The 13,453-nt window shown below is 40.0% G+C and overlaps 1 protein-coding gene across 1 annotated transcript; it reads right to left on the reverse strand.

The window, feature by feature from the left end:
* Positions 1-5,785: 5,785 nt before the first annotated feature.
* LOC149847433 (putative indole-3-pyruvate monooxygenase YUCCA10) lies at positions 5,786-8,631 on the reverse strand. Its single transcript, XM_089994057.1, has 4 exons — positions 8,017-8,631; positions 7,072-7,305; positions 6,137-6,259; positions 5,786-5,962 (listed from the first exon to the last, which is right to left on the reverse strand). The coding sequence occupies exons 1-4, from the start codon at positions 8,629-8,631 to the stop codon at positions 5,786-5,788; spliced, it is 1,149 nt and encodes a 382-aa protein (XP_089850183.1).
* Between the last annotated feature and the right edge of the window lie 4,822 nt (positions 8,632-13,453).

Raw genomic sequence — 13,453 nt, forward strand, 5'->3', positions numbered from 1 at the left:
TTTACCCCAGCAATTGATATCCGTTTCACTTGGAGCTTATCCAGAATGAAGGGATCATTCTGGATAAGGCAGTTTCATCCGTCAAAGGAAGAGTGACCCCTCCTCTCTCTTTAACGGGTGAAAGGTCTCCGTGAAATATGGCCATGGTTACTAACATCCCTGTCCCCGCTCACTGCCATCCCTAGTTCTACAACTTTATTTGGCAGTAGTTAAACAAGAAACTAAAATGCATTATATTAAGAAATGTGAAAACCTCATATCAACTAAGTTGACATTGAACATTAGTATAATCTACCCATCATTATCTTGAAAATAATGCCCATGGCCCTCTAATTTTTAAGTTCTTTAACAGGAAGATGTGCCCTCCATTAGGGTTTGGCGCGCTTGGTTGAGTGAGTTTACCTAGTCCATTAAGTTGAAGGATAGCTGAAGATGTTTATATATATATATATATATATATATATATATATATATATATATATATATATATATATATATATATATTGGTAATGATACAGTGTTCTCTAGAAGCTTTAGATTTTTAAATTACTTAAATTTTTATTTTGGTGATCAGACCCTATAGATATGAACTATAAGCATTATTTAGTAAAAACAAGTTTGGATCATGTGATTATAAAATAGGTGTATATTTTCTAAGAACTTTAAAAATCAACCACTCATAATGTATCAAAATTTGATTTCTTAAAAAAATCTTAATTTTCTGTCCAAAACGCATGAGCCAAATATATATATATATATATATATATATATATATATATATATATATATATATATATATATATATATATATATATATATATATAGAGAGAGAGAGAGAGAGAGAGAGAGAGAGAGAGAGAGAGAGAGAGAGAGAGAGAGATAATTTGTTACCCTCCGGTTAAGGAGCACTCTAGTTGAAAGTCAGTAGTAAAATCATCACGAGTGGCCAGTACCATTCAAAGGGTGAGGAATGTTACAGTGATCAGACTGAGTGCCTTGCAAGGAACAACCATTGACAGCCACACAGGCATGGCCGTCAAAGATTGTGCCCCGGGCATTTTGCAAGGTGTTAGTTTTTAGGTGCATGGTAGTTTCTGCTCTTGTGAGCCACCCTCCTAAGGAGAGAAACTTTGTGGCCACCCTCCTGTAAAAAGGGAGAGCCCCTTATTAATGAGGGGGCTGCAGTGTATTTCCCCCACCCCACCCCTCCTTAAAACCGAACTCAGCCAGGCCTCTTTGTTGTTTTTGTGGGGAAATGGGTTTGGAGAGGATCAATGGATGAGGGTATCTTTTAGGGTAAGACAAGTGGGTCAAGTCTGTATTTAAGAGCATGGCGTTATGGGAAGTGCGGATTAGGTGCAATCACATTGCATACAAAATGTGTGCCCCTCTACCAGACTACCTTTCATCTTTGGGATACAACCTCTTAGCTGTAGGGCCCAACAACGGTGGAGAGTGACAAGGTGCAGCGTCACACATTTTGTGTACAATGTGATTGAACGTGATCTCCGTTTGTCTTTGGCGGGGCAGGGTAGCTTGTCTTGCTCAGGCCATGGTAGCAGATGGATCTTAGAATGAAAGTACTTTGCTCGAAGCAGGTTATATGTCCCCCCCGAACAGGGCATCTCATGCTCGGGGGTCCCAAAAAGCATCACGTATTTAAGCCTGTGCGTCTCGTATCCCCATGTTTGTCATCATTAATTAGCATTGGAGTTTCATACGATTGCAAAGACTTAAGTACCCTCTTTTCCATTGGTGCCAAAAAAAATAATGATTCTAGAAAAGGAGTGGTTGTAAAGACTTAAGTGCCCAAAGATGATTATTTAGGACCCAGTCTCTGCACTGCAGGATTATCCGAGAAAGAAATCTCTCTTGGAGGAGGCCATGAACATCAACCCTCTAACTCTGTCTCTCTCTTCTCTTTCTGCTTCTGTGCACATCCAGTAGAAGATTCTACATTGCTCCATCACGCACCCACTGACCTGCACATTGACTGTTGTGGAGCCTGATTCAAAGTTTTTACCCTTACAAGAGGAGGGTTTGGGGGCTCCTCCTAGCATGGGTAGCATCATTCAACTAAATGAGTTGTGGATCCTAATATAGAGTTTTTACCCTTACAGAAGAGGGGTCTGGGGGCTCCTCCCAGCGTGGGTAGCATCATTCAACTTAAAGGGTTGTGGAGCCTGATTCAGAGTTTTTACCCTTACAGAAGCGGGGTCTGAGGTCTCCTCCCAGTGTGGGTAGCATCATTCAACTTGATGAGTTCTGTAGCTTGATTCAGAGTTTTTTCCCTTATAGGAGGAGGGTTTGGGGGCTCCTCTCTGCGTGGATAGCATCGTTCAACTTGATTCGTTGTGGATCCTGATTCAGAGTTTTTGCCCTTACAGGAGGGGGGTTTATGGGCTCCTCCCAGCGTGGGTAGCATCGTTCAACTTGATTCGTTGTGAAGCCTGATTCAAATTTTTTGCCCTTACAAGAGGGGGGTTTGGGGGCTCCTCCTAGCATGGGTAGCATCGTTCAACTTGATTCGTTGTAGAGCCTGATTCAGAGTTTTTGCCCTTACAGGAGAAGGGTTTGGGGGCTCCTCCCAGCATGAGTAGCATCGTTTAACTTGATTCATTGTGGAGCCTGATTCAGAGTTTTTGCCCTTACAGAAAGGGGGTTTGGGGGCTCCTATTGTGCAACTCAAATAACACAGAATAATAGAGGTCTGGTTTTTAGTTAAAATGGGGAATGAAATGACAATAGAAATCACTAAAAATTTACAGGAATAAACTAAACATAATAACAAAGACACCATTTTTTACGGATTTGGAATATGACCTCTTGTTAGGGAGATATGACCTTAACAAGTTGGTTCTAATTCGGGTAGCGTTTTACAACAATTTGCTTACTGAATAACACTATAAATCGCTGTGGGGCTCGATGGAGACCCCAAAACACTACAAATCACTATAGTGATTTGCAGAAGACACTACAAATCGCTGTTGGAAGACCGAATAACACTATAAATCGTTGTGGGGCTTGTTGGAGACCCGAAAATACAACAAATCATTGTAGGAAGGCCCGACAATACTATAAATTGCTGTTGGAAGGCCAGATAACACTATAAATCATTGTGGGGCTCGTTGGAGACCTAAAAACACTATAAATCGATGTAGGAATGCCCGCCAATACTATAAATCGTTGTTGGTAGACCGAACAACACTATAAATCGTTGTGGGGCTCATTGGAGACCCAACATTACTAAAAATCACTATAGGGGAGTCATTGAAAAAATCATGGGAAAGAAATAGAAAAAGAAAAATAGAAAAATCGTGAGAAGGGGTGTTACAAAAACCTCGAGCAAGAAACAACCGAAGGAAACATGAGCCCCACGATGAAACAAAACACTTTATTGCTCTTTTTCGATAGTTAAAAGAGGGGAAAAAATAAAAAATTTATAAAAGGCCCTAAAAAATTTGATGGAGCAATGTAGGAACCCGCGTCGGGGGGGGAGCCCCCGGACCCCCCTCCTGTAAGGGCAAAAACTCTAAATCAGGCTCCACAATTAATCAAGTTGAACGATGCTACAGTCAGTGTTTGATGGAGCAATGTAGGATCGTCTGCTGGATGCGCACAGAAGTAGAAAGAGAATGGAGAGAGAGTGAGAGGGTTGATGTTCATGGCCTTCTCTAGGGAGAACTCTTTGTCTCCCTTGATTTCTTCTCTAAAGAGAGAGAGAGAGAGAGAGAGAGAGAGAGAGAGAGAGTTTTACAGTGTTTTACGGAGAAGGAAGAAGAAGAAGAAGAAGATGACGTTGAAAAGTTCAAACTGACATTTTTGATGACTCAGGTTCATTTCGTTGGATGACCATCGGATCACCGGCTCACCATCAGATCGTCGACTAAGGTTCGTTTTGCTGTGTAGACTTTGAAGAGTCAACATCATCCTCAACTTTCTGGATGAAGGACATGTTTGTTCTTTTTTTGAACCGTTTGTTTTCCTTTTTTGAATAAAAGATATTTTTGTCATTTTCTCAAACCATCGTTTTATGGCAAGAATAGCAAGAAAGGGTACTTAAGTCTTTGCAACTAAACTAGACTCCAATGTTGAGTGATGTCAACATATACGGGAATACGAGCCCCATGTGCTTATATACATGGTGCTTTTTGGGACCCCCGAACACAGACGTGGGATTCAGTGAATCATCAGGGGTGAACATACACCACCATCTCTACTTCGCTGCACGCTGATGCATTGGGTGAGTCAATCACAACTAGACCTAAACTGTATTTATTCCTTATTAATTCTCCTATTATGTATGGTCAACCTGTGAGTAGTGGCGTAGCTAGGATTCATGTGGGGGGGGGGGGGGGGGGGGGCGCAAACAGGGGTGTAGCAAAAAAAAAAAAATTGTGTGCTAGTCGGGGGTTCGGGTGCAGCGCCCACGGAAAAAAAATTTTTGAGATAAAATAAAAAATGGCTATAATTATTAATAAAAATCTATTTCATATGGACGAATCAAACTATTTGCTGCAGTCAGGGCTTGGCTAGGACTGGGCTGGGCTACAAAAATGGATAAAAATCTATTTCATATGGAATCAGGGCTGGGCTAGGACTGGGCTTTTAAAAAAAAAATTATTTTTTTTAACTGTTTCGGGAGGCAGTACTGGGCTACAGCCCAGTCCTGCCCCCCCCCCCCCCCTAGCTACGCCTTTGCCTGTGACAATTCCTACCTCCTATATATCTAGAACTGATTTTGTTGCTTTAGAACCTTTTACAAGATTTAGATGAATTAACCCACATGGGCTCCCCTTTCCTGGTTAAGAGAAACCATGGTTCGCTATTTGACATAGGAAGATCAAGCCGGGGTCTTATGTTGCAAGGTCAAAGCTCTTTGGTGGTCAGGGAGGACCTCAAGGGTTTTAGCAATCGGAGACCTGTCAATGTGCGGTCAGTGACAGAGGTTTTCCCTAGGCCTAACTCAAAAAAAAAAAGATTTTATTTTATAGTTTTTTTGTGTTTATCTACCTAGTCCAATCGACATTTTATCCAGAACCAGCCGAATTCAATTCTATTTAGTTGCATTACTTGAGCCAAAAACTCTATCCGATTATAATCGGATTCAGATATGATTTTGATTTTTTGTTATCAGATCCAATAAATATTCGAATTGGACGGATATCTGAATCCATTTACATGTAAAAAAACAGATCTGGTATGTGTTTTAACCATCCGAAACCCAATTCGGATTTGAATCACTTTAGTTAATATCCCTTTAGTCGGATATGATATCGATCTGAATCCAAACCGTTTACATCCCTAGGATGATGCCATGTCAACAGAGAACTGATAGTGGATGTATGACCTTGTTCAGTTGTTCACACAAAAAAATGTTTCATATTGGTCTAGCTTGACAGAGAACATCTCCCCAATGTATGAAAATTATCATTTCAATTGACCTTTATAAAAAGTAATAAGAGAGAGAGAGATGATGATGAAACTATTTATTATTATTTATATGAGAAAAGGGGTTGAGCCATGACCAAAATTGCAGTCGCATAGCTACAGGCACAGCATGGATGTGATACTCTTAACAAGGTAACATACACATAATGCACATATCCCAAGCCCAAAAAACCCAAAAACAAAATACATGACACTCGAGTATGACTCCTTGCAAACTGCTTATTCTTGCATTATTTCTTGGTAACAGACAAACACATAAATGAGCAAATTTGTAATATTTATGATCTCATCACTTATGTAGTAGTTGAATTGTTCCACACCATTCATCTGCAAATCATTTTCCCCGATCAAACAGCAAGCTTATGTCCTCTGCAATCTTCAGTGCATCCTCTGATATCCCAAACAGCCCTCTCCTTGAGAAGCCAGAACAATAGAGACCATTCTTCCCCTTCCAATGGTCAGGAAAGCCAGTTGCAGGAAAACCATCTTTGTCAAAGAAGCCATCATCATCCTACACAAGAAAAAATAAATCATTCTTTATTAGTCTCCCATCCAGAAGGGATGGGGCCTAAGCCGTTGGACAGGCAGTTTAGGTTTAAATCTTATATATGGGCGTCACCCTTTGTGCTGCAATCCAAAGCGTCAACCATCATTACTGTAATAGAAGTATGAGTTTGTGATGCACCTCAAGCCATGTACTAACAGTGCTCTTGTATCCAGTTGCAAAAATGATCACGTCGAATCGGCAAACATTGCCGTCCTGAAGCTCAACATTGTTGTCCCTTATAAGCTGGATCCCGGAGCATACCTGTAAACAGGAAAGAATTTCAGATATTCTGGTTCAAGTAGGGCTTGAATGGATCGGAACTGCATGGATCCCAATCCAAAATGTCCTACCATAGTGCTAAAATCAAGGTCGGACCGAGATGGTCCAATCCTTCAACGTTTCCAGGTTAGCGATTCAAATTGGTGAGAAATTTGAAAGCCATTCTTAGTATAGTTGCAAGAACTCCGAGATTGGATCCCATATGGACCCGTTGGATCCAGGTTCCAAACCAAACTGTACCTGTCCTTAACCGGGTCAGATACATGGGTCCTCAATGAAGACGTGCTACTGACTCAAGGCTGAGCCATAGACATGTTCAAGTCAGCCTAGTCATGACTGAGCTGACTTCATGTCTTCAACTCGAAGAATATCCCAGTCTAAAGCCTGAACTTGGCTGATTCAGCCCACTATATGGGTCCATGCAAGTCTGACTTGACTAGACCCACTTGACATGGACCATACTCAGTGAGCTGGGTCTTGTAAGTATTCTGGCAAGCCGAATCATTTGTAAGCTCAGACCTAGTCAACATTGACACGGTCCGAGAAAGCCTAGCTTGACTGGAGCTACTGAAACAATGACAGACTTGGTTCTGGAACCAACCAGGGACCAAACCAACCATGGGCCCAAGGGATATAAATTTGGTATTTCTTGAATACCCGGGGGGGATCCAGGATTTTTTTGGCTTTTCGATTAGAAACATCATGGCATTGTTGCACGCTACTGTGCTCCCATGCAAATCGGACGGTGGAGAAAAAAAACCAAAATTCTTCCAAAAAAAAAAATTAGAGAAAACCTTGATCTCTCCAGATTTGATCTTGTTGACCGTGCCAACATCGAGCACTGGGGACCGTCCGATCTTGGCTTTGAGGAAGAAGGGCCCTTCCTTGGGAGCAGTGATTCCATATTTCTCCAAGTCCCCAAATTTGAGCTTGCCAAGCACCACAGCCAGGGGATCAACGGCTGAGATTGGGAGATAGTTGAGGAGTTGCATTCCCACGTATACAATCTCCCTTGTGAGAACATGAATCTGCAACAAAAATAAGCAAAAGGGTTGAATCAGAATCCATGGCATCTGATATAGAATCAGAAGGCTGTTATGAAAATTTAAAACAATAATTTAGAGAAAAAAACTCGTGAATAGATTTGGGGAAATGAAAAAGAAAACAATAATCTAGAGAGAGAAACTCTAATAGAGGGGAAGTGAAAATGGACATATGAGGAAATTAAGAGGACCGGTTTGAAAAAAAAAGAAAACTGTAGGTATAGTTGAGAAATGAACCCGAAGAAAAAGGTGCAGAAAAGGCAGTCCATAATGAGCAATAACAGGTTTGACAACAGGGTCAAAATTGTATGCAAGAAACCCATGAAAGAAAATGGTTTGTATCACAATGGTACGGAAAAAAACCATAGTCATGATGAAGAAAAGCTCTTGCATGTGTACTTAACAAGCGTCGGCAATGAAGAAAATTGTAGTAAATAGCTTAAATCAATGTCAAATAAAATGAAAAAGACAGTAGACATAATAATTATGAGGAAAACTCTTCCATGAGTGCTAAACATAAGTTGATCAGTCATGATAATGAAGAAAAACTCTTGCATGTGTACCAAACATAAGGTTGCAATGGAGAAATTGACCAAATAGCTTGTTTGGAATAACATGCACGAATGCATGCAAGATATCTAGAGAGAGAGAGAGGCCATGGAAATGGTGGGAAACATTTGTGGATCGGACTGGTACCGGATTTTTTACGACGATCGACGTCCTCGCCCCGTGTTCGCAGAGATCAAGTGCGATCTCCATGCCAGAATTGCCGCACCCAACCACCAGAACCTCCCGGTTCTTGTAAGTTTGTCCTGACTTATACTTGCTAGAGTGCAGCACATCACCCTTGAACCCTTCGAGGCCTGGTATGTCCGGCATGTTACCCTCACTGTTCTCGCCGGAGGCGATGACGAGGAACCTAGCAAGGTACTCCTCATGCTCACCAGTCTGAGTGTTCTTTGCCGTAACAAGCCAGGTGCTGGAAGCTCTATCAAATGCAGCACGCTGAACCCAGCGGCCATAGGAAGGCTCGAGCCCGAACCGAGCCATGTAGCCATCAACATAGTCTATGAACTCAGACTTTGAAGGGAAAGTGGGTGTAGATTCAGGGTATGGCATGTGGGGTAGCTCACAAAACATCTTGCCAAGGTGCAGGTTCAGCCTATCATATGCACGCTTTCTCCATAGAGAAATGGAGCAGTCCTCCTTCTCTAGTATGAGGTTTGTTATAGAGAATTGGCTCAGGCATGCAGAGACAGCAAGGCCTGCAGGACCGGCCCCTACAATGACCACCTCTACCTCTCTCTTCATGGCTGTAAAAATGCAGCTTCAATGCTGCAGATGGTCACCCCTCTGAGGTTTTTATAGTGTTTGGAGGGTGCATGCTTGTGCCTTAGCTGCTCTAAAATGGTGTTTGCTTGTGCATGCATGTGTGAGCATGCATTATGTTAGCCATCCGCGCTATGGGCAATACGTGTGAGAAAGAGGCCCAAAAATAGAGTGCAAAATCTGTAAAATTTAGGGTTGGGGGGAATTAAAGTTTTTCTTCAGGGCTAGTGTGACTATTTGAAAAAGATGGTATTTAATTTTTTGCCCTCTAGGGTATTTGAATATTATCTACATGTCCGTTGTTGCTTATCTCATCTAACCATGGTTAAATGTTTTGCGGTTGTTTTGATCCTTTGGAAATTTTTGAATATGAATATGAACGAAGGAAATCTAGGGAGCGGTTGTGGGAAAAATTATGTGTTTGCCATATTTGGATTGTGGATTGAATTGTACATTGTACCCCTTTCAAACAAGGGAAATGAGATAGAACGTTAGAGACACTTGTCACATTTTTTCTGAAAAGTTGGAGGGGGGAAAAGTTGTCATTTTTGTGTATTTGGGGGATTGGCACCTTGAACCCTAATATGAAGGCAAGATTTGTCGGTGGAAAGAGGGTTGAAATGTTGGTCAAATACAGATTTTCCATATAATGTCTAGGTACATAAAAACCCTAGGTTTGTAAAAAAAAAAAATTGGAAGATTTTTCAGCCCTCCAATTATTGAATATTACAATCATGACCGTTTGTGGTGTACTTTTCAGCAAGAGCACTTAGGTTCCCACTAATTTGAGTGTGACCATGATACCCTTGGGCTAGAACTGCTTCTCCGTTACACACCGAGATGGAAAATTAATGTGCAACACAAAATAATGTGTTGGTTATTGTTAGGAAAGTAGGGCACAACTAGATCACTTACTATGAGTGTTTTAGTTAAAATGCATCTCATTAAATGGTTCTAAAACTTGGTTTCAGCTTTAATTACCAGAAAATTGGAGGCTGGATTATGTATTTCGCTTCTTTTTTTGGAAATGTCACTAAATGTCGAGTTTGTGTCAAAATGCCAACATGTGCCAATCATTTGAATCCACGTTATGCCGCTAATCATTCCGAGGAAACTTTGCCGACCGGATGCGACAAAATTGGTTGCTGTTGATGTGGCCATAGTGACAAGAGTTTAAAACCGCATTTATCGACACCAAAAATGTCGTGAGAAATTGATTTTTTTCATCTTTATTGCAATTTTAAGCAAAATATCTAGTAAAAATTCAATTGAAAAAAAAAACTAACTTATAACTTTGCAAGAAATATAAAAATTATGAAAAATTCACTTTCTCACTATATTTTTCATTTTTATCGGCTAGAGCAATTTCTTGCACTTTTTTTTTGCTTTATTAAAAAAAACACTTGTATTTTCCAGTGTGGGTGCAGCCTAATAAGATTTCATGTCATTTTTCGACAACTGATGGCCATTATGGTCATTTTTTAAATGCTTAGCCTAATATGACGTTGGGTATGGCAGTACTTATGTTAAGAACCAAAGGATAGTTTATGGATGCGTTTACAATTAATTTCTTCCCCCCACACATGTTTAAGAGGCTTGCAAGAAGGCAAGCTTAATTTATTGACACATATATAGATGAATCCAAATGAAATTTAATTGTCATTGGCAAATGCCTACAAGTGTGAGTTATGGCTGTTTTATTCAGCTTATAGCTTTGGGGTTGGAAGCCACTACCCTAAAACCACTAGAACAAGGTTTCACCACTGAGTGGGTTGGACCGCGGTAGATCCAGGTCCAAATCCTAGTACAATTTCTCTTAAGCATTCTTGGTCCAAGTCCAAACCCGAATCATGACTTCCTGGATCTTAAAAATCTCAGTATCTGTTGGACTAGGCAGAATACTAGCCTTCCCTGATCAGCTACATATCAATATTTTGTTTTGGAACAATGCTTGCATGTATGTTTATTGACCCAAGCTTTCAAATTTCATAACTTGGTTAGGATATGTTGGGCTTTGAAGCCTACCCAATCTGTTCATTAGAGCTCTCTAGGACCAATCCAATAAGATTAGGGTCTTATCCACTGAAACAGATGGGGCAACAAGATTGATTCTTCAAATTGTTGATAAAAACTACATCAATGTGCATTACTAGAGTCCCCATTTTATTTTTAAAGTATACACACATACATACAAACGCTATATATATATATATATATATATATATATATATATATATATATATATATATATATATATATATATATATATATATATCCACTGAAACAGATGGGGCAACAAGATTGATTCTTCAAATTGTTGATAAAAACTACATCAATGTGCATTACTAGAGTCCCCGTTTTATTTTTAAAGTATACACACATACATACAAACGCTATATATATATATATATATATATATATATATATAGAGAGAGAGAGAGAGAGAGAGAGAGAGAGAGATGAGAAAATATTTGCTACTAATGAAGGTAAGGAACTAATGAGCTAGAAATCATAGGTGCAAGTTGTATCGACTCAATCTAACCACATAGATGTGTTCAACATGGTTTGTTTGCTAAGGATCAAGCTTTGGATCATACTTTTCTGATGTAAAAATGTGATCTTTTGAGTTATTAAATTTTGACACATTGTGGGTCGTTGATTTTTGGACCCCTTTAAAAACATAATTATTTTTCATATTTACATGATTCAAAATAAGTTTCGTACTAAACAAACCATGTAGCTCACATCCGTAACATTTGATCTACAAAAAATTAGAAAATTTTAAGAAAAGAGTGATTTCTACTCGTTAGTTCCTTACCTTCATTAGAAGTCAATGTTCACCCTATATTTATATCATTGATTTGAAGGCCCTATAACGAACTTGCTCACTTGTAAACTGTCCAAAATGCCAGTTTGTGATTACCAAGTCCTTTTGGTCCACATATCACCCACAGAGGAAACCGCGTAATGTGCCATTGATTGCAGTTTTGTGAACATTTCTAGGGTTTTGGTGCTCTTTCCTCCTTTGTTCTTTTGGGATGTTGGTGGATAGGACCCTTATCTTAAAGATTGGATCCAGAGCGTGTAAAGCTTTATCATCTCAATCTGACCACATAGATGTGTTTAGGGTGGTTTGTTTGTTAAGGCTCATTTCTTATGGTAGAGTCAATCAGACTCGGGTCCAGACCCAGAACCAGCACCTCAAAGTTAGATCCGAGTTCAAACCCACCTAGATCCAAATTACCCGGTCCGACCCGTTGACACCCCTATCCATTACATGCCCAAGTACATCGTTTGTACGCGTCTCATGAACTTTCAGGAAAAGTGAAATATGTCCTTGTCCATATGGGTCGGCTGACCTAGTCTGGATGAAGGAGAGGTTGGCTGCAGCCTCTTTTAGCTAAGGATTGTGGATAAAAGTTAGTGACTAGAGATGAACATTTTAGGCAGTTTGCTTGTGTTCTTGGCAACAAGTTTAGGGCTAGAATATCATAGACATGTTGGTCAGATAATGACTTCTAGAAAGCAGGGGTGAGTATGGTAATTAGGTCCAGTATCAACTCCAGTCTCAGGCCAATTGTGGGGATGTCAACAGATCGGATATATCCAAAATCCAACCTAATTTCGAGTCTGATTAGTTGGATTCGGTTAAGAAAACTGAATCTGATTAGTATTCAGATTTAGATTCGGCATGAGGATTTCATGACCAAATCCGTTGAATATCCAATTTTGACAGATATCCGAATTTGATTGCATGCTATTTTTTTCGGATTTGGTATTAGAAATTTTCCATCAGAATCCGAATTTGAGTTCGAGTCTGATTCGTCAGATTTGATATTGGGTACATCTGAACCCAATCCAAACTGTTTACACCCTTGGGTCATTCATGTGTGTGGTCCTATTTAGTTCATTATGCATTTTCTTGGACCCTTTGGTTTCCTTGGTGTAGATGTGGTGGTTGGTAGGAGCCGTTAGTGCAGTCTCCTTGTGGTGGGACGTTGCAGGTTCAAACCCCAGTGGTACGTTGAATAATAAGTGTTGGGGGTCTGCCTAACCCCAGCCTGCCTTTAAAAAAAAGGAAAAAAGATGTGCTTTCCCTATCAACGATATGGGTCATAGGGATGTAAACGGTTCGGATTAGGCATTACCAAGTCGATGGAAAAAAGATAAAAACCAAACCCAGATCTGACTAGCTTAAAACCCGGGGTTTACACTTAATCATTCAGGTTTTTAGTTGGATTCGGGTTTTAGTCGGATTTTGGTTGGGGTTTGAATGTAAAACTTAATACCAAACCCAGATCCGATTATTATCCAGATTGGCTAGCAAACCTGCCTAATGGACTTGGATTTGGTTCAGGTATCGGGTTGCACCCGAACCCTTTACGTCCCTAGCCGTTCATTTTAGCAAAAAACGTGTTTCCTTCTAACAAATTGACTGTAAAAAGCCCTCTTTTTAATAGTACCATTAGGTGTCATGCGGACTCCCTTTTTTTCCCCCTTTCAGGACGACTGAACCAATGTTGTCAGTACCGGTGCACATCTGCCTGTATCGGCTGATACGATACGTATCGCCAGAAAATCGATACAATACTAACCTGAATCGGCTATTTTTAATAAATATAAAAAAATACTTAAAATTATTTTTTAATGGTTTTAACATGTGTCACACTCTAATTGACACAAAATATTTTTTCATTATTTTTTTTTAGCCGATTCAGAATGATTCACTTGAGAATCGGTATCGGCCCATTCACCTGAATCGTTGGCCAAACTGACAACATTGAACTGAACCCCCTTCCTGACC

Source organism: Nuphar pumila, chromosome 2, assembly GCF_984573655.1.
Source record: "Nuphar pumila chromosome 2, dmNupPumi1.hap1.1, whole genome shotgun sequence".
NCBI lineage: Eukaryota > Viridiplantae > Streptophyta > Magnoliopsida > Nymphaeales > Nymphaeaceae > Nuphar > Nuphar pumila.

Excerpts from the sequence above, each read along its gene's own strand:
- LOC149847433 (XM_089994057.1), bottom strand. The coding sequence starts at position 8,631 with ATGAAGAGAGAGGTAGAGGTGGTCATTGTAGGGGCCGGTCCTGCAGGC. Across the intron at positions 7,306-8,016 it reads CGATCGTCGTAAAAAATCCG|ATTCATGTTCTCACAAGGGA; the intron begins GTACCAGTCCGA and ends TTTTTGTTGCAG. Across the intron at positions 5,963-6,136 it reads CTGTTAGTACATGGCTTGAG|GATGATGATGGCTTCTTTGA; the intron begins GTGCATCACAAA and ends TTTCTTGTGTAG.